This window comes from Ciconia boyciana, chromosome 1 (genome assembly GCF_034638445.1).
Source record: "Ciconia boyciana chromosome 1, ASM3463844v1, whole genome shotgun sequence".
Lineage (NCBI taxonomy): Eukaryota > Metazoa > Chordata > Aves > Ciconiiformes > Ciconiidae > Ciconia > Ciconia boyciana.
The window spans coordinates 126628506-126654915 of record NC_132934.1 but is presented as its reverse complement, the minus strand read 5'-3'; the positions used below and the strand labels follow the sequence as shown (position 1 = coordinate 126654915).

General features: G+C 35.5%; 1 protein-coding gene across 1 annotated transcript in view; it reads right to left on the bottom strand.

Annotated features, from left to right (window-relative positions):
• Positions 1-26410, bottom strand: part of CFAP47 (cilia and flagella associated protein 47) — a 354495-nt gene that overhangs the window by 102140 nt on the left and 225945 nt on the right. The window contains exon 52 of the mRNA XM_072852476.1: positions 20373-20470. Within this exon, the coding sequence (XP_072708577.1) occupies positions 20373-20470 (98 nt within the window). The remainder of the gene's footprint in view (positions 1-20372; positions 20471-26410) is intronic.

The following is a 26410-nucleotide window of genomic DNA, read 5'->3' as shown; positions in this document are numbered from 1 at the left end:
TTCTCTCATTCCTTTTAGCCATTTCCCTTACTAGTGGTCTCCATATCTTTCTGTTTAGAGTCTATGAACACTTCAGGCAAGGACCATCTTTTCTTGACCATCTGGAAAACATGGCTACTATTAAAGACGCATATTAAATTCCAGTTACTGTAATAAAAGGGAGCCAAACTATGGCCTGATTAGATAAATATGCATACTTTACACGTGGAACACCTTTAAGATGAGCGGGAACTGGGCAAAGGCGGCTAATTCTGCACAGCTCCTACACTGCATTCTTGAGCAGCCCTTGAAACACTGCTATATTTCAGCAGTGTTCCAGTGACTCCCTTCATCCCTGTAAGGTTAAAAATAGTGTAAATCCATCCTATTTACCCTATGTGTGTAAATATCAATATACTTTATGAAACGAAACACTCCAGACAGGAAGGAATATATTAATGAAGGAAGTCCACTGTCACAATTCAGGATGCATACCTGCAGTTTAAAATATGTATGTTCTATTCATATACGTTCATCTATATAAAATATGCAAAATCCAAAACCAAATATATATATTTATTTCTCTGTATCTATATTTATCTCTATCCCTATTTTGGTCTCTTTCCTTTGCTCTAACCAAACAGTTTATTTCAAAATGCAGGGGGTTTTTTTAACATATGGTGATTTGGTTCTCACAGCAAAATTTTGCCATATACTTTTTTGTAAAAGGTAAATAATTCAAATTGCAATATGAAAGGAGAAAAAGATAAAATATCTATTAAAATTAATAATACACTAAAAACTGAACATGAAATACTTTACAACCCCACACACAGCTGCCTCACTCTGCTTTGAGCCTGCCTACGATTTGGTAAATTTCTATGTATTTACATTTATAGAAAATGACTACTGGAACACACATAAGACACTTTTAATGTTCTACAGATGGCAAGATTACACCAACAATTTAAATCTTTCAAGTGCCTTGCATCGGTAAGATGGGATTTAAATTTGCCATAAAATATTTTAAAGCTCAGATTAATAGTTTTTACCGGTGCAAACAAATTTCTAAATCTATCTACCATTTTATTGCTAAAGGCTTCATAACAAGTTTAAAGTAAAACATCTACATGCTGTGTTGAAGAAATACTTTTACAGTAAAAAGGAAATATTGGACTGCTTATTTAGGAAAAAAGCAGCAACTATCAAAGAAACCTTTGTAACCTTGCACACAAAGGAGATTTTATATTGCCAACATTAGCTTAATGTAAAAGAGCATTCTCTTGCCAGTATAAAATGAGTACCTAGGATTATGTATTTCCCTGGAATTTCCCAGGAAATTTCCCTGGAATTGCTATAAATGTTTCAAAGATCTGCTACTTCATGGATGGTAATGAGAGCAGATGTACATTTATTCAACAGAATGTATATATATCATATATTTCTAGCCTTTAATGGATTGTTATGGAGGCATAGTACTAGGATAAATAACAAAACACCCATGCAATTGCTGAGAGTATTCTTTCTCCTGAAAGTACCATTTTATCAGAAAGAATGCAAAGGATTAACATCATAGGCAAGTTCCAAACACATTTATAGCCATTAATTTAGATCCACATTTTAGTGTTGTGGTTTTTATAAACATTTTGACAGAGGAAAAATGTAAAAGTTGAAAAAAGAAGAGAATTAATCTAATTCCTCAAACTGCTTCTTGTATCAAGACTGCCAGTGCCCAGGATAGAGCCATTCTGGTGCAATATGTCATGTTTTTATTCCTTTAGTACTTGCTGTGATCCACTTCTTGTCCAGTGAAGGTCATTTAAAATAATCTAACATAAGATAAAATAAAATAAAATGTAAATATGAGGTAACATTTATTCTCTGTGGAACCTGAAAAAACAATTGACTGCTTACACTTTATCCTATACTAATAGCCTGAGCCTATGTATAGGTCTAATACTCTTATCAAGATTTTGCTTCAGAAGATGCTCTCCATCATCAATTGATCTTTTGTGATATTATACCTGTTTGTTGAAATGTTTTCCTGACATATTTTATACTAAAGATTTTCTCATCATCCCATTCTCTACACCCTTCTTTTAGCAACTGGACCTAAAGGATTTAAGTCCATAATATGTAATTGTATGTTTTATTAATGTATACACTGCCCTGAACTATCAACTAATCTTCCTTTAACTTTGACAAGGTAGCTTATAGGAATATGGACACATTCTAAAATGACTGTGCATAACACTTCCCTGTGTTCAAACTTCAGTAATAACCCTATTCTAACCATCATTAGATGTCAATAAAAGCACTATCTGGCCAAAGTTTCTAAGAGATTAAATACAATTCTTAATGCTTTAGAACAATTGTTTTCAATTAAAATCCAGTTTCATTATGGAGATGACATTTACCCTGCATTTGTTCGCAGCTTCTCCAGTCCATGGACCTTGAGGAGAAAGCATTTGTACTTGCTCCTGCGTTTGCCAGGCTATTGCTATAGAAAAAAATTTTCAAGTCAGGTAAGTGCTAAGAAAGCTATTTTGAAAGGCCTGGTGAGATAATGCAGCAGAAATTCTTCCCTTTGTAGGTCCTTGTCCAAATCATTGTTCTTCTAAACTGACAAGTAAGAAGTGCCTTCTTTCTCTGTGCTGCACCTGATGACAAGCAGGAATGTTGCTTACTCAAAGACTGAACTTGCAATGGTGGCAATATTCTTGAAAAAAACAGATCTTGGCCTTCTATCTTGCATAGGCTCAAAATGATCAGAGCTTTCAATGTCACCACCAGTGTGTCTACATGTCAGTAGTAGGAGTTAAGGTAGAGTCTCCTGTTGTATCCTGATTATTATTCATTTCCGTTTCTTGGAACAAAAGAGGCTCAACTGAGTAGATCAGCAGAGTTGATGACAGAGTTTCAGGGCCATGCTGAACATAGTTCAGCCCAGTTTGGTCAAATTAGTTTCAGAAATCAGAGCTGGCTCTTGAACTGCTTGATGCAAGGTGCCTCCAACACACACCTCACCTCACCACTTCTCCTCTCCACACACACTTCTAATCCAGACCCACATGCCCACACTCAACTGCACCTTTCTCGCATTGATCATTCAGACACATGGAAGTCCTAACCTCCTATGTCTTGAGGGGGTGAGTCCTTCCAGCTTCCTAGTCAGTTGTAAGTTAACGGAGCAGATCTTTGTGAAATGAACCACCTCCCTCACCGTACCTCACCGTACAAGCCCTTTCCCCCCCCCCCCTTCTCTGTGATGTAAACTAATTGCCAAGATAACCCTCTCCTTTCCATGTAAGGTTATGACAACAGAGAATCACAGCATTGCCATTATCTTCATACTCTATTTTCCCATTTTACTTGGCATATTTTGCCTTACAAAATATCAGCTTGCAAAAAGGCACCAACTGTTCATCAACAGTTAAGTCTTTATCAGAACAGCAGATTGAACTACTCAAAATCTAGGACTAAACACCTTAAGCAAATTATATATTTGTAAAACTTGCTTAGTGAGGAATCCATTCTTATCACTATTAGAGTACAAGAAACTAACTAGAAGAAAAGAATGTGCACAGGACATTTAATATCAAAGGCTAATAGTGCAATGAGTTTCAGATGTAAATTTAAATATAAATTTACATATAAAAATCACATTGAATTGAATTTCTTTTAGCTGAAATGTGCATTAGTGCCTAAGTAATAATTCCCTAAAACAGAATACAGAGATGATTAGTTTGTAAGTTATTACAATAATTCTAAGCTCACTGACTAAAAAATACTGCACTGTTAACCTCTTAATAGGGAATAGATATTGCACCAAGCAAACAAACTGGGAAAACAATGTTTTGCAATAGATGATTGCTAAAAACATCTTTCTGAAATTGAAGGAAAGGAGAGGACTGCAAAAGCATTATATTCTGTGACTGAAGCTATCTATGATGTCCTCAGCTCCACCAAAATAAATCATGCACATTGAGAAACCCACACCAAAAATAATTTGTAACACATATAGGAAAAGCTAATGAACTAAATAATATGTGCATATTTGGACATCCATGCATCCCAGTTTTGTCCATCTGTATAATGTTTCTGGTTTGGTACAGATAGACAGAAGAAGTTGGAGCAAAGAGAAGCTGAATTACAAGAGAAATGCTATATTAAGATAATTATAAAAAACATACCTGACAAGGGGATACAGACTGACTCAAAGTCAAATTAATATCCCAAATTCCCATACCTGAGGAAGTAATAACTATGCTTACATCTTAATGAATACTCCTTTGCATTTGAAATCAAGGCCACCTCTGAGTCCCTGTAGACCGAAGCTCAGTAATTCATCTTCCTGAGACCACAGGCAGATATCCTTTTCAGATCCAGCAGCATGAGATGAAGAAATTACCAATTACAGCTACTTTTTGCCAACCTCTGTACTGAAGGTTGGCACTTTAACTGATCAGCCCAGTTGCCTAAGCCACCGTGTACAGTAACCTGGCTTATCAAAGCTGAATCAGGTTAGGGAGCACTACTAAATAATATAACAATAGATTAATCTTTTCCATTACCACAGCCAATCTGGAAGGAGATATCTGCCACTGCATTAATGTAACAAAGGATCAAATTAATCTTCAGAGGATTTTACAGGAAAATCATTTACATCTACTTTGTCAACAACATTTTTGGAAAGCATGACTCAGCAACTAACAGATTTCAATACAGCTCCTATTCATCATTCTTATAGGTCACTTTGCTGTGCAGATACATGTAATATATGAGGTGCCAATGACAGAAAACATGGGTTGAATCAAATCAATAGATGTATTTACAGTCCTTGTTCAACAAGACTATTTTGGATGACTGATGCTTCAGTAAATCCAGGCTGCATCTCAAAAAGAGACATTTCTCTTTTTTTCAGAATGTCCTATCTCCTTCTTAGACTGGCATATCTACAATGCCAGAACAAAATACTTAAGGTCAGTATCACTCAATAAAAGCACTAGAAAGTGCAACATTTCTAAGTTAGAAATGTATTGCTCTTAGATAATGAAGTCAAGAGAGCTATCAGTTACTACTGCATTTTCAGAGAGTCAGTTATGTCTCATGGAAAGGTAATATGTAATTCTTCTTCCAGCATGTCATGACACAGAGATACTTGCCCAAACTGAGCCTCAGAACAGTGACAATCACCATTTGTAACCAGTCCTTTCTTTCAGGGAAGTCAAGGAGATGTAAAATTTAGGATACTTTCAGTTTCCAAATAGCTGATATATCAGGTAGACAATTAGCAAAACCTGTCTTTTTCAATCATTTCTTTCAGATCTAGACTAAATCTTACCCACAGAGATCTTTGTGAATGTCAGTCATGTTAAGTATTTAAGAAAATCTTTGTCATTCTCTTATTTACCAAAGAAGTGCATTATTATCCCGGGACTTTGAATGTATACAGAACTACAAAGTTTAATTCCTGACCTAACTGTATCTACGCATATAATGCTACAACAAACAGTTAGCTGCAATTATTTTCTTCTGGTCTCACTGATTTGTTTTCCAGTGCTTGACGAAGTTACAATAGTGCCTAAATTCAAAATTCCAACAGATTAGAACTGCCTTGGTGAGTGCTGATGATTTCTGCATATTCATAATGAAGTCAGCAACTGAAACAAGTGAATTATTTCCAGGGACTTATTCTAATAGCATTTAATTTACTCTATTAGACATTGAAACTGATAATTGCACTATGGGCATACTGTCCTGGATTGAAAATTTGATGTGGTGAGGTTAGAAAGCTCCCTCTGGAATGAAACTACAAACATGATAAAGACCACATCAGTGAAATGCTGAGGTATCAGCTCGCTCAGAACTGGTCAGGAAAAGGCAGTGACTAGCACTGCTCATATTCCAGGGCTTCCAAGACTTTCAGAAAGACTTGGTAAAAATAAACTTACAACCACCTATCAGAACCTAATGGTACTATGATAGAATAGCAGTAATGACTCGTTATTACAATACTTCCATCAACTTTAATGACTCCTGCTACACATGTGGAAGCAAATATCCTACTATTTGCCTCTACTCCCAGCTCATGCTGGTATGGGCTAACTAAAAGTACTCCTTTACTTTTTAAAACTAGTAACCAACTCTGATAATATTTCATTTTACTGAATTTTTATGACCGTACTAATGAGATAATTTACATCTCAGCTACAGCACCTACCATCAAGTTACTCAATGAGCAGATGTAAAATGCTAATTAATTTGACTGTCTTAGACCTTGTACCTGCTGTAATGCTCTTATTCTGTAGGTCTAAAAAGAGATTTTTAAGGAAGCATGTTTCTTTGCAATTTAAAAGACTGATACCATAATTATCATTGGCACAAAACATACAGAAGTACAGATAATTCTAGAACAAAACTGAAAATGTCAGGGTTTGTACTGAGAATAACTTTTTCTCCTGAATTTTCCAAGAGTAGAAAATTACAAATAAGCTCATATTGACAGGTAAAATGCCTCGGATAAAAACCTTCCTCTCCCAAATCCTAGACACTTGGTTTTTTAAATCCAACTTTTATTTTTGGGATGTCTCTGCAGTCTCAGGAGCCAGAGAGTATCAGTATTATAATGCAAAGAGAATTTCTTAAATGTTCATAGCTTTTCTGAAAACAGAAATGTATATAAATCTGAAGGAATAGTCTCTATAAGTTATCCAGTTCTATGACTTACTATGACTTAAAAGATCAGATAAACTTTAAAAAGAAAACATCCTCATTGTTAGTTGTTGCTCCAAGAAAAGTTCTTTTAAGTCCTTCAAGTTTGCTCACAGATCACTGTCTCGCATACAACAACAAATGCTGCATTATTAATTTTGTCTTCCATATGTGACATACTAGAGATATCTGTATTAGTTTTTTAGTATTTACTCTAAAAAAGTAATGCAAGTTCACTACATCACAAGCAACATTTATTAATAATATTAACATGAAAATATATATTATTATTGACTGATATCTGTTACTAGAACCTCTGAAAGAGCTAAAATTCGAGCAGTCTGAACCAAGGCCCACCCTTGCACTTTTCTGGGTCTCTCTATGCAGACCAACTAGTTCTGCTGTCACCCAGAAAGCAGCCTCTCCCTCTGTATGGGGTGGTATGGGAAAGATGTGGCAGAAAGTGTTTATTAGAGAACCATGGATTTATGAGTAAGAATATAAAGCCCTTTAAATATTGATCTCTCCATATTCCTGTGTGCTCAGTTTTGAGTACCTGGCAGATCGTCTTGTGAGGGAAAGGACTGCCATTACAATCACCTGAAATATACTTTTTTGGCATATCCACGTATCTGGACATGAGCTATTATTTCATCCTATATCTTTTGTAGAGGAAAAGGTATCCTCCTGAGATTTCAATTTTAAGCCTTGGGTAAATATCAATGAAGTGTTTCTCAATTGTTACATTCATCCTACAGTCACCATCTGCTGTGTATGGATCACACAGAACAGACTGCTGCATTCATTTTTCTAGAGACTGCCAAAACCAAGGAGGGTTGAAGGTTGGAAAGAGCTGGAACCAGTAATGGAAACACCCTGCCTATTCTTAGATCTGCATGTAAACATCTTGCTAAGCGTGAAGACTATGACAGGGATCTTTTAAAATCAGCACTGAAGAGTGCAGAACCAGCGCGCTAGGCAAGGACCTGGGAGCCATTACAAATGGCAGCAGTGGCACAAGTTTCAACTCGACAAGAACAACTCTCGTGGAATTGGGGGCGGGCAGCATATGTTTCAGAGTTACGTTACCAACTTTTGAGTACTCATGTAGCTCTCAGGGACTTGAGAGACAGAGAGAAAGAGAAAGATTTGGCAGAGAACAGACAAAACTATTGTCTCCGCACTTATGTGGAAACCAAACTCAATCCCTTCCAGGCATTTGGTTTTATTAAAGCAGAAACTAATAATTCACTGTTCAAAACAGACCTTCCCCTCTGGCTTATCTCCTGCTGTACAGATCCTGCTTGGAGCTCACATATTAGATACTTCCTCTCAAGACAGCCAATACTATTTTTCAAATATATGGATGGATTAGAAAGTCTCTTGACTCAGTGAACCAGCAATATACACTTAGAATTTTCCCCATGAAATAGACAACTGTTAAAGAGTAAGTGTGCTCAAAGCAATAACTGCCAGCCTTTTAGACATTTTACATAAAAACTTAAGAATCGGCTTACTTCTTGATCTCTGCTTACAAACTGAATAAATCCATTAGAATATTTGCAAGGCAAAGTAACTGTTACAGTCCATTTTTCTAAACAATCTGAGATAATGAACCTGAATTTATCAGCCTAAATTCAGCCTGTGTACTACTGTTCCCCATTGGGAAATCCACAGTAAACACCAAAGTAAAATACAGTAACCAAAAAATATTTTTTTAAAAATTGTAAATTGTTGCAGTGTTGTCAATGGCTGAAGATACTGAATAATTATCAATTGGTAAAATTAAAAAATATGGTTGTTTTCTCTGTATTTACAACTAAAAATACCTGCAAATGTACGAACAACTCATAATAACTGGAAGTGTTATTTAATTAATGAAAAACAAATATTCACAAACAAATTATAATTTGGCTTTTGAAAGCTTCCTGCTTTCTCAGATGGTTCCTTTGAAATGTTAAAATTCTCTGTAAAGTATCCTTTCTAAATCCCAGAGAAATATATAAATGAATAATTACTGAGTACATGTTCACAATCTCTTTCCATGTGAAATGAGTAGTGTTAATTTTTACTCCACATTTCTCTCAAATAACTTTAGCTGGAATTTGTTCAATAGAAATATCTGCTGCAGGGAACCAATTGTATGACCTTTAGGTTACTTTTATACAAATAGTTCTGGAGATTAAACTAATGTAGTCCCTATGCTCACCAAGACTTTACCTTCTCTTTAGTCTTCTAAGATTTCAGTTGCAATGATTTTCATATACCTTTATACCAGGAATTGAAATCAAGCAGCAAATTCATTTTAAAAAGGTTGAAGAACAGTCTTCAGACAGTAACAGACACTGGCCCCTCCTTTCTAGTGAGGATGATGATTAAGCAAGCGCCAGAGGTATGTTCATATTGTCACAATTACATAGTCATTCCTTACTCTAATTCAAATAGAAGAGGAAAGATCTGGATTCCTTTTTCAATAGGCCAAACCATCTAAAATAGGTAGGGTTTTAGCCTAAAGTAAAAATGTCAACTAAAATTGTATAACTTAAAGCAAGTAATTCCTGAGTTAACGGCATTTTACAAACTTCATCACAGCATCTGTTTTCAAATCAAACCCCGTAATCAACTAGTTTTATATACTTAAAGTTCCTGATTCAGATGTTGTTTGAGAATGTATGTGTGGATAAACTTGTTGCTCATCGTAATGATGCCATTTAATTATCATTTGCTGTTTCAGAAGCTGTGCATACTATCCATAGAAATCCCACAGAAAAGAAGAACAGCTAGCTGCTTCAACCCATGTTCTAGAGATGCACAACTATAAAATAGTACTTGAATTTCACTCCAGCATTTTTACATAGTATTCTGATCATGGGAACACAGCAACACTATTTTGGAGAAGCAGGGATATTGCTACATTTTGTGAGAGCAGTAGTACCCCTGCCAGATTAGTCTTAAAAGATACAGCTTCCTGTTACATAGATGGACAAACTTCATAGGAATGGAAGGAGCAATAAAGAACTCTTCTTCCTTTTTCTTTGTGTTACACAAGGAAAGCACTGAGTTCTCACTAGTCACTGGTTCACATTAATCACTGAGGGGAAAACCAGTGGCAGTACCACCAATTTTCTTGGCAACTCAGAAAAATGGCAGGACAGGTTTAAAGGTTATACTTCTGCAGAAAAATTCACAGATCATCACTTGTAAGAGCCTCCAAAAATAGTTTGAAAATTTATACTTAAGATAACTACATTTTTTGGAGAATTTCTCACTGTTCTCTTTCAGGTTCCTCTCATTGTTATTTAAAAAAAAAAGAAAAAAACAACCCTACAGAGTGTACATACAACCATGTTTTGTCTTGAGCTAAAATCTAGCACAAGTTCCACTAATTAGAAAGACAATTATTAGAGGTATATCCAGGGAACAGAGTTCAAACATTAAATTTTCCTTTCAGTGACATTACTTTAATACCTAATTCACTAAGCTATACAATCTGTACTCCAGACACCATCAGTGAGCAAATTTTTAAAAAAGAACTTTTTCTGTGGGCTTGCTGTGTTTAACGGTTGAGCAAAAACCCCTCTTGCTTTGATTCATAAGTCACAGGGCTAGCAACAGCAGTTACGGACTAAGTGACATAGTAGTTTAATTTTACAAGGCTACTCTCTTTCTTCACTTGACAGTTATTTTTCATGTATATGACCACTCATCTAGCATAGATGAAACACCCCTCTAATTACTTGGTTTAGATCTAACCTTACATTTTTGTTCAATGGCAGTTAGTGACAGCTCAGCTGTCATTTTGTGATTTACATTAGCTCCCTGCTGTTATATCACAGAACTGATTCATGTATCTCTAGGGAAGAGAGGAGGGGGTTAGCAGCTGCTATATATTTATCAAAAATTTTCACTCACATTCTAATATTTCTAATAATTTATCCTCCTTTTGATAACTCCTTTTTTTTTTTTTAATGGGCTATACAAATGTGTTCTGGTCTGAATTATTTGCCAAACTGCTTTTAGTTAGAGTGATTAATAATTACCACCTTCCCAAATTTGTTTTTCTTCCACAAACCATGTTGCCATGGTTCTTTTACAGAATGTTACTTTTTATGCTACCAATTGTTATGAAAGTATATTCTACAAATTGGTCTTAGGGCATGATTCATAACTTCAGGTTACTCAATATCTGAGAACATGATCCAAGTATCAGCCATGTATAACAATATTCAGATTGCAGTTTAGCTTAGGATTTATGAAAAATTAATGTACCACAGCTATGAAAACAGTGTGTCACTGTCTTCAACTGCCAAGTTACATAATTACAAAATATTCTTAATTATATGCTTTTTACTTTTAATTAAATAAATAATGAAAATAATTAATAAAGGAGACACTGACACATAATTTAAATTCTAAGTTGGATCTACTTTAACACTGGTTGCATTTGTAACAAGCTCTCTACATTATACTCGTCTATTGACATAATGCAGTTCCCACAAAATTCAAACTCCTGTTAGAATAAACATGACCCAGTCTTTTTTGACAGGAAGACTTACAAAGATTTGGGTGTTACGATCTATCTATACTAATATGAGCAAGACACAAAAGGAGTAGACACGTAGAGCAAAACAGTTGGTGGTGAGGACCCAGCATCCACACAGTACGAACGCCCGTGAATGTTTTGCTTATGAGTGGTTCTATTTTGCTCCCATGAACTTAAACACCCATTAATGGTTGAAGAACATTAGACGAGCACCTGGAAAATATTCTCCAGTGAAGTTACACCCAAAAGAGATGCATTTCATGCACTCCAGGACTGCTGTGTGATATAAACAAAAGTGCAGTAAGTCAGGATGATCAGGAGAGACACCCGAAAAACACACTGTTGCTGTGAACTGAAAGGGTAACACAGATGCGTCTTTTGTTGTGGGTTCCCTTCAAGTAATTAAACAAAAGAAGTAGAGGTTACAGGGAAGAGGCATAATCTAGAGAAAATTAACACATCTTTTGTGCAACCTCTTATTGTTGTGGCTCGCTGTAAAAGAGTTACGGATTTAAAACAGACTGACATCTCCCACAGATGGCTTCTACCTCTCCAGTCCCCAAAGCATGATTCCCAAGTGCTAAAGAACTGCCATGATTTTTGAGGGGAACCATTCCTTGAGCCAATATATCCTATGAGAAGAAAAACATCACCGAGTTGGCAAGGGTGCTACTTCTGATCTACAGCTTATAATTCCACTAGAAGGCAAAATCATTTCCGGAGCTCGGTGAGAAGAGTTTGAGGAGTAGACCCAGCAGTAGGACTAGTAGGAATCCCATGCTGCTATCCATCCTTCCTTCTCAGTCTACCATCTAAAGAAGAGAGTAGGATTTTGGGAAAGGAAAAGGATGTCCAAAGGATGGCTCCTCCTCTCTTTATACAGGAGGCTACATTGTGCTAAAGTCAATCCAGTTCTGAACTGAACTGTTCCTTATCTGCTGTCTGACTTGCATTTCCAGATCTAGCTGATAATAAGTGTGCTGCTTCTCGCTTCCTCTTAGAGTTGTAGAACAACTTAGCTATTGACAAGTGAACAGCATTCTCATGATCAACAGAAATGATAGTTCCACATGCTAAGTCACACAATCTTTCTCATAATCATATATGAGAAAAAATCCACAGCCTGATTTTTAGAATTTATGATAAATTTGAAAGGCTGTCAGCTACTGATGAACAATAGTCTAATTTAGCCTGTGCTATCTAGAAGTCACTAACAGAGTAAAACCTACAGAACTATTGAAATATACTTTTGAGTTATTTTTAAAGTAAAATATAAATTTGAAAGTACACTTCTGTATCCTGTACCATCTCTACTGTTGCAGGTTTGTTTTCTTTGCCTTTGAGATTCATTAGACTGCCACAGGCTGGTCTGGCCAAGACAAAATTAAATAAAAATACATTAATGCTTTCATGAAAGAAAAAGGAAGAAATTCCTGGGCAGACAATAATTACAGAGGGTACTTTCTCCCTTTTTCCCTGAACTAGCTTTTAGCTGATCTCTCTTAATAGAGTTGACGATCTTTGTCAGGGTGAAATGCAACCTGAAATTTGCATTGGTGGAGGGGAAGGCCAAAGCTGACAAGTCTCCAACATCAATCTCCCTTACATCATGCAGAACAAAACAGAACTTAAGAGAGATTTTTCAAAGCAATAGAATAGGTAATGAGGCCTCACAAATCCGAAATTTCCTTACTGGAATTATTTCCAGCACAGTGCTATGGAAATGTCTATACAAGTAGCACAATTGATGGAGTTTTTCATGACTGTGGGGAAATGTTCTCTATAGGCCAGCAGTGCCAACTGCCGGAACTGGTTCTCGGGCTGGACTGAAAGGCAAAGGACACCAACAAAAGACACATGTACTTAGAATTCAGATTGATTGCTTTCATTATGACAGCTGGCAAAAAATAGAGTTTGAAGCTGGGCAGTGACTGATGAAGTTGTAAGGTAAGGCTGGAGGTGTTCATTATAAACAGTGTTAGGATTGACTGCAATATTTCAGCATTAACAATACTGGATAATATCCCTCCTCTGAAAAATAGGCTTATCTTCTTAGCACTCATAAGGGTTGCTCTGTTTACCAAGCTTTAACAATCAAGGCAGGCAGGAATCCTTCACAGTTGCAATGCAACCTTACAACCTTTCTAGGCTTCACCAACTGATCTAATTTCTATTAATATACATGGGGCTTAGAAAATAAACCTGCATCTGAATAAGGTCCTGCACCCTCCATTTCAGTAAGGTTCTTCTCATTAGCTCTCTCTAGCTAGGAGCTACACTTAGGTCTTGGCCATTAGAATCTTAATTCCCATGCTGGGAAATATTTATATTACTTCTTACAGTTTCCTGCATGTTGAGCAGATCAACACTATTTTTAACTCTATGAATGTTTGCTATGCACACACTGGGCAGGAAAAGATGAGGAATTGAGGGAACCTCACATCAGAGTTACAATTCTTTCTTCAAAGTAAAAACTATACTCTTACTTGACAAATTAAATTATTCTTCTACAAAAAGAAAAAAAGAAAAATCTCTTTTATTTAAGTGTTTTGCAATCAGAGCTTCACAATTCAATATTCACTGCAATACTTCCTAACAGCAATTGCAGGTTATGAGTAAGCCAGCTTGCTTGATTCTTGAGTGGAACAAATAATGAGGTCTACCTAACACCACTTCTAAGATTTCATTTAAATGGTTGGTATGGTCAAGTATTGGCATCAAGGAAGTTTGCCAAAGATTGACTTTTGATATAAGGAGCTGCTGTGCTATGAATCACTTTAAAAGGTCAATGGGATTTAGCAACTCTTGTTACTTTTCACCTGATATTTTTAAATGTCATCACTGGAAATCTAATATTTTTATGTTGCATTGGATTTTTTAAAGTAGTAAAATTTCTAATCTTAACATATTGCTCAATTATCTCATCATTGCTTTGACTTATATCAACTGATAAGAAACTGAAAAGGCTAACTGATAGAGCTAAATTTTGAAAGCTTGGTTTTGATAGCCACACTTCAAAGCGCATCAAGTGAAGCAGTTAGAGGACAAGCACTGCTAAAATCCAAATTATTTTCTTCCTTTCAATACATTTGATCAATTTTTTTCTTTTTTAAATAAATACTTTTGGAGAAATACTACAATAGTAAAATATGAAAGTCCAAGTGGCAAATATAAATGAAGATGACTACCTTATCATACTCTTCATCTTGGAAGACAGATAATTCAGAATGGATATGTAGAAGTCTACAAAAACATGAGTAGCATGGAGAGACTGGATAGGGTTTAACTGCCCACTGACTCCTGTAATTTAAGAACTAGGGGGCTTCAAATTAAAATAAACAACACCGCTAAAAATAAACGTAATGGTTCCTACACCATGGTCAGTAAACACTTCAAATTCAAAGTCAAAGGAGGTTATGGATACTAAATGTATACATAAGTTTAAGGATAGACCTGCCAGCTCAGCAAAAAGCCTGAACAGAAAACCCTTAAAAGCTGTGAAAGCACCATACTGTATGTAGATGTACATACTGAGTATATGCATATACTCTTACTTTTTCCCTTGATGTTTCTGACCACCCCTGGAGACAAGTCCAGGGTTCATATCATAGGTTCAGACCTTGGTCTGAACTGCTCTATTGAACTCTTTATAGGCTGTGCCTAGACAGTCCGGTGAGTTCAGGGTTTCAGAGAGTCCAGTGAGTTTCAGACAGCCCAGCAAAAATTTTAGAGGAAGGACAACTGAACACTTACCCTTTTATGGCCTAAAAGACAAATACTGAGGCTGTGACTATTCAGTGTTATTCAGAAATTATATGAGGGTCTGAACTTGGAATACTTCTTGTCATCTGTTTGCTAGACTTCCAAGTGATGTATCTGCCTCACCAGAAAGTAAAAGTAGTGTGGTTAATATGTGACTACTCTGCTTCATAATATCCCCATTCATTTTAAACTTATTTTAAATGTAATCTGAAATAGTGTACCAAACTGTCTAGGTTGGGAAAAAAAAAAAAGACCAAAAAAACCGTAAAAACCCCCAACCTTTCCCCCCCAAAAAAACCCTGGGGAGAAAAATGAGAAATAAACATATCTTAAAGAAGATCAACTGAAAACTGAAGAAACAGACTGTGATCCAGCCCTTGCTTGGAAATACAGGCATGTGGAATTACCATGATGAAACTTAAAATCAATATTTGATTCTGCAAAATAGTGGCACCATTTGGCACTATTCGCAAAATAGTGGCACCATGCATTTATCAAACACAGGAGATACCCTGAGTACTGATGATCTAGGAGAAAAGCTGAGAAGTGGAAGTGGTTCACTGTCCCAAAAAGTCTGAATGTAACAATATAAAACAGTATTAGCGCTATTAAGGGCCAAATTTGAGGCAATTTCTTCTTTTTTACTATCATTTTCTTGGTAGAAAAAATGAACACACACATATCAAAAGAGATGAAAACATTTTTATTATTTAAACACTGTATTGACCTTTAAAGCATCGTATCATACTATGCAATCTGTGGACAGCATTCTAGTGGCCACATGGACAACAAAAAAAATAACCCTAATTCAATTTAGAGACAGATGTGTTTCAAATGAGAGGAATTATTGGGTTTCCATGTTAAAAAAATTAGGAAAAAATATTATATTTTAAAATTAAAAAGCCACTTCCTTCAATTTATGGGTCAAATTCTGAGGTCTTTACTGAATTGTTTATTCATCCATTTCCCAGAAACCCATACTACCTACTGAAGAGTAAGGACTACAATAGGATTTGAATCTAAACTTCCAGTTAGACTAAAGTTCTCATTTTAATGGAGCTACATCTGGGATGGAATCACATCTGATATGAATCAAGATGGAAGCCAAACTTACTACTTACAGCTGGATGAACCAGTCTAAAAGTTAACTTCTTACCCTAATTTACAGTGATTCTGCTGCCAGCAAGCATGGATAACACATGGAAAGATGAATTATAAGGAATCATCATCTTTTATTTATTGGAATTACCATTCTACTACTCTATTTCTAAATGCATTTAATAGACATTCTACCTGATCCAGAAAATGTATCCTTAGCACAGCTCATTACCTTTGTATATTTTAACATAAATTAATATATATACTTATGTGTGTGTATATATATTTTATATATATATATAAAAATTAAGAAAGGCCAAAAAAGAGTATAATTCTCCATATTCGTATTTTCCCTGGTTTTTTGGCTGCTATTGGAGGAAGGAAAACAAAAGTAGGTTTCCCTTGAAGAGGTGGCAAATTTCTGCCTACTGGAAAATGACATTTTCATCCAGACAGAGAACTCCTTTCAAGGATTCTATTCAAACAAGGATGTTTCTTTTACTGATATACAGTGATTAAACTAATTGAAATTAGATTAGAGCTTAAAAATAATGACTTTTTCAATATGGCATGTTTATTCAATATTTTTATTTCCATTAAATAGCCTAATCATAATCTGGTTTATTAGCAAAATACAAGCTTAAGTGCTTTCAGCCATGACAAGCCAAAAGAGTTTTAACAAAACTTGAGCAGCATAAAACTGGGTTTGATCCATTTAGCTATTCAACCTCCACTTTGAATTGTAGGTTGAGAGAAAGAACACATCCAAAAGTGACATGTAGTGAGACTGGTCTCATCAATGTAAAAATGCAAATTTATTACATTTTATTAAAAACGTGAGTTAAACCAAATTATCTCTATGTGTTTTAGATACCTTTTCATACCTGCAGATACCTTTTGAGACTGAAATTTTGCACCTTAAGGATGGTAAGACACAGAATTAACAGTGCAAACCAAAGATAAATGTAACTGGAAAATCCTGTGTTCTTCCAATTCAAGATCATGAATCTAGTCAGAATTATGTATTATAAGAAAGACAGATGAAAACACATGCAATACTACTTAGCACCAAAAATCCTGAGCAATTTAAAAGAGGACGGTGACACAATGCCTTGCTGAAGTCGTATAAGTTCGGGGGGGGTCAGTACAGACAGAATTGTGGTATTTCCTCTTAGCGGATTTTGTGCACTGAAAGCAGAAGAGAGCAACTCTGTCCTGTCTCCAAGACCTGAGCTATAGTCAATTTCATGGTGCTGCCAGGTAGACCTACTTGTTTCTTCAAAATTCTTGCACCCTTCAACAGAGGATTCCTTTTGTAACATCAGCTGATGGCCACTGCTTCGTGTCATCCATAAGGCTCAGAATACCTACAGAGTTACTAACTCAGTTTGAACCCTGACACACACATCTTGCCACCCCTTTTCATACGGTATGAACTATCATCCTGTCACAGGCATTACATTTCAGACACTCATTTATGAAGTACAAAAGGGTGAGTTAGTCGAAAGCATTTCCAAACCTCAATCACAAAACTGGAACCTGCAAGCAAATACACTCATCAAAGTCTTGTTAATGTCTACAGCACTTGTGGCGCCCAGGTGACATATGTCAGGATGATCCCATACTGTCCACTGTTCCTGGGATGCCCACTAGCCCTCACCTCCCCAGGGACTCCCTCGCTGTCTGTGGGCTGGTAGTCACTGCAGTCACATGTCTACCATTAAGAAAAGCAAGATGTTGATATACACCTTGCTCATTTCAAAACTCTGTCCTGCCAACTTTACCTCTGCTGTAGCCAATTTCTGATGCTTCAGAAATCTGATCAGTTGTGTAAGGTGGGAAAAGTACTTTTGACATGCTGAGGATAAACTTGTATTGCATTTGACTATGAGATACAGCTATAACTACTGTTCAAAAGCAGTGTTATTAGTATTTTAAATTAAATGTTGCTAATCCTTTTCTTTCCAAGGGCAAGGAAGGAAGAAGACAGACTCCAAGGTCAAAAAGAGATCACTGCATTCATTAAATCTGACTCACTGGTGTAGCAGCTGTACCAGGTGACTATGCTTTAAAAAAAATTATCAGCTTTTGAAGCAATTTCAAGTCCTCAACTTCACAAGACTCTGTCTACTGTTTTCACCAGTAAGAACTTGCAATGTTTTATTGCTCTCATTACTAGGACATTCCACACAAGAGTAAATATTTCTCAGATTTAATTTTTTGGCCGCTAGCTCTTGGTGCATGTTGGTCAGCAAAACTGAGAGACCGTGACTACCTTTTAAATATTCTTTAGTGAATGATCGCATTCCTTCTCCATTTTTTATTTGCCAGACTAAGTTGATAGAGATACTTAGCATTCATATGAGAAGGCCTGCTTTTCCAGTCCCCTATGCTTTTAGTGGATTTCTTTGATTTTCTTCCAGTATTTCAATACAATTCTTAACATCTGAGAACCAGATCTATGAACAACATTCTAATAGCAGTACCAGCAGCATTATTTGCTTTCTGCTTGTATTTGACCATTCTTTAGCAGTCAAGGACTGTATTAGTTCTTTTTACTGGTGTCATGCTGACAGTCTATAGTGAGACATTAGCTAGGATAATCCCAGTCACTTACATTAGAGATATAAAGCTCTCCCACTCCAAATTGAACTGCCTGGCATGTAACCAGTCAATTCAGTAACAGCAATTCCATAATAATTTGTTAGTCAAAAATCTTTGTGTAATCTTCAAAATTCATCAATAAAAATGTTTTTTATAAGCTTTTCCATAGAGATCTGGAGAAGAGGTATAGCTACTTCTTTACCTCCTTCATCTCTCTAGGAAGGAATTATCCCCATTCAGGTCAAGAACTTCAGTGCCCCATACATTGTAAAAGTATGTTGGATTTTACTGTAAGTGTTTTTTGCAAGTTTTCATACTGAATTAGATTAAAAATTATAGGCAGAGTTAAAATGCACCCTGAGAATTTATTATACAATAGGAGTCAATAATATACTTTAAATCTAGCTTTTCCTCTTACCATTTTAACAGTATTTTCAGATCAGAAAATGATACAAGACAATGCATGATTCTGTAGGACAAAAACCTACACTATTCTTTTCAAGGTCTAAAATCACAAATTCTTTTAGTCTAGCTTTTGTGTTTCTTACTAGCACCAGACACCTCCCTATCACCATACTTACCCAACACCAAGATTTTGAAAACATCATTATCTGTTTCTCAGCCCTACAGAAGTTCACAATCAGGATACCACACTTCAAGGAAAGAAATGATATATGAACAATGATGTTTTAAGTATTTTGAGAAATGCTTACTGGTTTGGATTTTTTCCCCAACATAAACACATGCTGACATGTAAAATCAACTGAGGAGACTCTTCTCCCTTCCCAGCATCTCTTACTGGAAGAGGTAACCCCTAGTACTTGTATCACATATTTTTATTTGCAAAAATGTTCCTGCAGCAAAATACCATACCAGTCATTTCTATTCACAGAACCTGTTACCAGCATCCATTATTAAAGTCAGTATTTCTTAGCTGCTTACAATTCATGCAGAAAACAGGACATCTAGATGATAAAGCAAATATCCATTTACAGAAGATAAGAAAAATATTAGCTCTGAAAATAAAAACCTTACAAAGTATAATTCAAAGATAAATACAATTACAAATCTTTGGACAATAAAAACAGTATCAATTAAGCAAACACACTAAACAGTTATTTTATCTTTACATACTTAAGTGATTTAAAACATACAACTTATTTTATATGATGTAATCATTCTTCTAAAATGACTAACATCATTTAATTAATTTTTGAGAGTGAAAGTATGTATTTATCTAGTAATACAAATATGATTAAATACATTCCAATGATTAATGAAATCTAAATTACAATAATAATTTGGCATGCATAAGGAAGGAGGGTACCAAAAGAGACTTATTCTGTTGTGGACTGTACAGAAACTGCTTGAAGTTTTTATAGAATTCAACCTTATCAGAGATCCAAAATTAGAAGCAGATGGCAGCAGAATAAAAATGTAATTATTCATATTGGATAAAGAAGACACATTTTTTCAAGCATTCATTTTAGTTCATATCACTGAGCTTAAATGAGGTCTTAGTAAGTATTGAGTTTTATTATTCAAAAAGTGATTGTGTGTGGTCACTTAATAAAATTGATTAATCCTCTGTGATAGCAGCCAGACCAACAATAAAAATCACATTTTTCTTCTAATGCAGTAGACCAAAATTAAACATTTAGAGTAATCTTACCAGAGCTCTGCATTTCACATCTATCTTTCTTTCAGGTGCTGCAGGTATGCTGTTAATCTTTAAGGAGAACCATACTTTGCAATTTGAAGAACTTCCTCCTATGTTAAAAAGAAGAAAATACCTTACAAATCATCTCATGAGGTGATCAATCCTAGCAGCATTCAAATCAATGAGAAATTTGGACTTTTAGCAGAAATGCTGGTCATTGTTCATATTGAGACAAAGCAAATCATGAACTGATTTAATTGCTGTCAACCAACTGCATTATCTAATCCCTTCTTGTCTGGATTCAAAATAGCAACAAAATCAATATATACACAAATTGAATGGAAATAGCACTTTGGCAAATTAGTTTCCTAGACTATCACATCATTTCAGGATTTTAAATATCATTGATTCGTAACTGTTTTTCTTCAACAAAGACAATGCTAAAAAATATTCTGAATTAATTTTTTATTAAAAGCTCATCCACCATAGATGCAAAACTACAAGTTATTCATTAAACAGATCAGAATTTTCAGTTACATAGAATCCATCCTCAAATACATGTTTGAACATACATTGATTTATACTGCAATGCATTTTTCATCAGGTTTTGAGACAGGATGTCCTGAGTTACTGTGATAACAAGCAAGTTGGCATTAAAGAGACCGAGAATGCTCAAAGATGGTAAATACATGCATCAAAACATTAGTGCATCAGTATTATCCTATTAGATCAGATTCATTATCTATCTTATCCCAAGCTCTGTTATTAATGACTAGTAAAAGTTTGGCAAGAAAAAACATGCAATAAACTCTTGTAAACCCACATATAATTACATGATAAACTGGCAAGAAATCCAGAAGATTTGATTCCCTTGAGTATTTTGTATAATCTAGTCCAAAAAGGAGAGAGGGAGAGTTCCAATGATATGTACAAAAGCTGAAACGCATCAGAGACTCCCTTTGCATTTTGGAGATAATTTATGAAGCCACAAAAGAATATTTATCACACACATGTGTATGCTCATGAAATTATAAGGATAGATTTTAAATTCTACTGATGCTGATGATTATGAAACCCTTAAATAATTGGAATTTGCATGAATGTTACAATTAAGGCCAGAAATAGGAAGTGTTTACTACCAGTAACCATGGGAAGCATAGACAAGCAGATCTTTGAACTGGAGGCAGTCCATATCAGACTGACAGTATTTACATAATTGTATATTATATCAAGCAGAATTAAATCAGAATTAGTTCATCTAATACGACCTTTGGTATATCACAGAACTTAAATTCTGTTCAATTACATAGAATTATCATTGTGCAACTTCAGTCAAGTAATCTGTGTTTTGCTAAAGCACATCTTCCAGGTAGACTTTGAGTCTTGATTTGAAGATATCCACTAGCAGTTCGTTCTGGTGCCTAATTACTGGCATTGGAAGACATTTAAATATGAGTCTAATTTCTGATTGCCATTAGATTTGCTTCAATGTCCGGCCAAAAGATCTTGTAATGACTTTCTCTGATAGATTTAAGAGATCTAGCATAAGGTATCTAGCATTTTCCTGTATTTAGAACATAGTCATGAACGTTAATAAAATTAGCTCTTCAATCTTGTTCAGATAGGTGAAAGAGATTGAGCCCAAAGTCTCTCATCATAAGGCCTGATCTCCACAACAGAAATATTTCATGTGGTAATTTTTTTGCAAGTATAAACGGTTGTTCAGCACCTTTTAAAAATGCATACACACGAACTGCTTGCAGTATTCCTGTTTGTCAGTATATTGTATGAGATGAAAATAACTTTAATCTGCCTACTCACACTTCCCTGAATTATACACGAGAGCTACATTAGCAGTTCTGTCTTACCACAGCATTAGTCTTGGGAGCTCCTACTGTTTTCTTTTCTGCTCTGACCCCAGCTCTTCTCAGAGCCACTGCTTTCCAATGCAGTTCCTCATTCTGCATATATGACTTTATTTCTAAACCCTATTTCCAATAAAACTGTGTCTGACTGGCTTTAATTATATTACTTTATTTAAATCTTCACTGAATACATCCTGTATTAACTTACCCATTCTTTTGTTCAGGCAAATTTGATACACATACAATTTACTGCTTTTTAATACCAGCAGAATATTACGGTCTTCCAGTCTCTAGAATAGCCTCAGTATCTTAAGATCTATAAAAATTAACATCATTGAGGTAGGTAAAGACATCTTCTGAATGTCCACCAAAGGATTCTGGCATGGACATGACCCTGAGTTTAATCAATTAAAAAAAGTGAAAAAAATAGTATACAGAAGAGACATGACTTCTGCAAGAAGGGAGGATCCCCTTACACCAAAAGAGAACACGTCACCTCGAGCCTGAAATAAAATTTCTTAATTAAAGACCAAAAAAAATCAAAAGGTGCGCATAGCCTGGGACTTCACATCCTTCAAGAATGCAGTCAAACTGTAGGAAAGGGTACAACAGAAGTCTATAAAATTCAGGTAGGAAACAACAAAGGAAAATGTCAAGAGTAAAGTTCCATTTACACAGGATATGTGATTAAACAGTAGGACAAAGGAATTTATTAAAGCAACACATTCATGAATTAATGTTCTGTACAATTAAGGAAAATAGAAAAGAGCATAAACTGTTAAACAGAAAATTAACAAGGCTGCCTCCCTGTCCCCAAACCTCCAAGAACACCCATACAAAAAAACCCCTTGAGTGATAACTTGCGGAAGACTTTAAAAAGCACTAGTAAAATCTTTTCAAACACATCTGAAGCTGGTAGCCTGCCAAACTCAGAAGGGCTGGTAGATGATCAGGGTGGAAAAGGAATACTGAAGTAAGATAAGGCTGCAGCAGAAAATCTAAATTAATTCTTTGCAGTACCGTTTGCTATAGTGGAGTTCAGGGGCTTCCTACACCCACCCTAGAGCTTGTTTTGAGGGGAATGGTCAGAGGGACTCTCCCAAATTAAGGTTTCAGCAGAAAAGGTTTTGGAGCAGACTGATAAAGAGGAAAGTAGCAAATCACCTGGGCAAGAGAGTCTACCCAACAATTCAAAAGGAATTCATGTATGAAAGTGCCGTGGTGCAAACTGCCACGTGACCCGTTGCTTAAGTCAACTTCAGGTACAAAGAAATGAAAAGGCAGAGAATGTGCTGCCAATTTTTAGACAGATCTCTGGGAGAAGCTGAGAAATTAGAGATGTGAGTTTGTTTATATATTCCAAAGAAAATTATTAAGAATCACAATAAGGGAGAGAAGCCACAACATGCAAAACTATTTGAATTATTTGACAGAATCAGCAGCTGTGTGAATAAGGGAGATGTGGTTCACATAGTACCCTGGTTTCCCAAAAATCTATTTCTAAGACCCCTTTCCAAAGGCTTCTAAGGAAACTAAGTTGCAGAAGAGGGAACATTAGAAGATGGGATTAAGATACAGAAACCAAAGAACAGGAAGAAATGGCTAGTTCTCATCATGAAGAGAGATAAAGAATCAAGTGGAAAGCCTTGCTTTTGGTATGAAAAGTCCTTAACCACTTTTTCTCCCTAGGACAGATATTTTAAGTATCATATTCTGTCTCTAACAAACTGTTCAACTGGAAGTGTATCTCCAGTGTGCTAGGAGTACTTTCACTTTTTCCCTAATGCACAACCACAAGTTTTGTGGAACTGCTTTGTTACTTGTCATTACAATGTTATGCCTTGCAGCCACTAGTACATCTATACTGCTACCAAGATATTTTTCCATATAGACTTACAGCCTGCTTTGTTGTCTCTGATCACAGATTTTTCCTCTGTACTCTTAACTTTCCTGAATCACTTTTCTGTACTTCATAATTACATTAATGTAAAAGTTACAATCTACTTGCCTTTTCTCTTCTTGCTTTTATATATAAATTCACTGATTCTGTTTCACACATTGCTTAAAAATACTCTAATTCCTGACATGTCTCAAAAGCAAAGCTTTCAGGTCAAGTTTCTTTCTTTTTAGTTTTGACTTCAAGTATTTTGAGCTATTAAAACTTTTTTTGTGTAAGGAACTCTTAATTTCTTTTTGCACTTTTTATGCATTTGAATGCTTAGATTCATTTCTCTTTAAACTTCCCTCAATTTTGGATAATCAAGTATTTTTTTCTGGAGACCCTAAATAAACAACACAGCCCACAGATTACTTTTCTGGAAAACAGCTATCATGTTTGGGAGGGAATATCTTGTATGCATTTTTAAATGATATTACATATATTTAGATACTTTAGATCATAACATTATTTGCATAACACGTTCAACAGGCATTTCCCTAAAAACTGTCAAATACTTTAATCAAAACACTTTTCTTAAAACATGTTAAGAATCTGGCAATTCTCTGCTGAAGGAGCATCTTTTCATTTATTTTTGCAGCTGAACTCTTTACCAAACAAACATTCCTGCAAGAATTGTTTAGTATTAAGCCTTGAAGTTGTATAAATTTTGATGTTCTGTCAACTTTTACTCAGTGAAAACATAGCTGAATGGTTGCTTTGCTGCCCACTAGCATTGTTAAAAACATAAAACTTGGGCTTTGTTCCCACTTAGCTGTAAACCTGATACCAAACAGTGACTTTATAGATGAGTCCCACCTCAGGTCTTTATCCATATATAACGTATTTGAATGGGCTAGCCCAAAGCCAATTTATTTCAAGTATCCTCATTCTCAAGTAACTATAGCCTAATTTTACTCTGAATCTCTTCTCTTGCCAAGGCAACCCACAAGACAGAACCTAGTTTTTACCCTCAGGAATACTCAGAAGTCACTTCCAAAGTCATAAAGATCTACTAAAGCTTTAGCTCCCTGAAAAAAATGAACATAAGCAGATTAAATTCACAACAATTGCTTTTGACCTTTCCTTTAGTTGTATCTCGGCGTTTCTGTTTCAAACCTGAAGAACTTACATGGCTGAAAATAGGTCTGGAATTAGAACTTCATTTGCTAACACATAGAACAGAAGGTCAGGGGTTTGGGGATTTCTTTTGCTGGTTTTCATTAGGTTTTTTTAAAGAGTTTTACTTTACCACATAGTAGATGCTGGGAAAACAAGGCTGAAACATCACAGGCAATGGAGATAATCTCAATACACTCATGCTGAAACAGACATCGCTCATTCCCAACTCACAGAACAAGATTATATCTGTCTGTTTCTGTTTTCTGCACACGTTTAAAAAACAGGCAGAAAAAAGTAGACGCTTCTTTTTCTCTCTACCCCAGAAAATGTTTATTCTAATACAAAAGTGTTGCAAGGTGATGACAGTGTTTTGAGATGCCTTTTTCTCCACATAAAACATCTCAATCCAGAACGTGATGTTCTTAGAACTCTATGAACAACTCAAAACAGAGAATACTATTGCAAACACAAGTATAAACTCACGCTTACCTATACACCCACTTTTCTAAATTTGCATTGACATTTTTAATGCATTTGAAATCTCTTCTTAGGGCCTGAGCACCATACTGCGATGTGTTATGAGATAAACTGTGTTTGACTTTAGGCCTGTATCTCTTACCATCTCATCTGGGGCTTCAGTGACAAATAAAAATCCTTAGCCTGCTTTATGCAACCATCAGGTCATGATCTTGTCAGATCTCATGAAACAAACAAAACAAATGTTAGTCGGTGCATCAAATGGAAATCACCAGTAGAAAGGAGTGAGCACAAATCTTCTGAATGTAAGAGTGCATCTACTTATATATTTAATCTCCACTGTCTTCTCTTTTAGTCTCTCCCCTGGTCAGTAGGGGAGAGACCAACTTTCACCCTTGCTAGTTAGGGTCAAGCATCTGTCACTAATGGTTAGGGCGAACCACCATCTTCCATATGTTAGCTACTGCCAATTCAATCAGCATCACTATAAACGAGCTTACTTATTTTTAGTTTTTTAGAACTTTCCCTGATTATTTTGTAAATCTTTTTTTTTTATATGGAAGCATTGGAAGCATAGAAAGCTGTGTACTTTCTATTACATGTAGTATGCTGAATTTGAGGGGAGGGGACACAAAAACAAAAACAAAAAA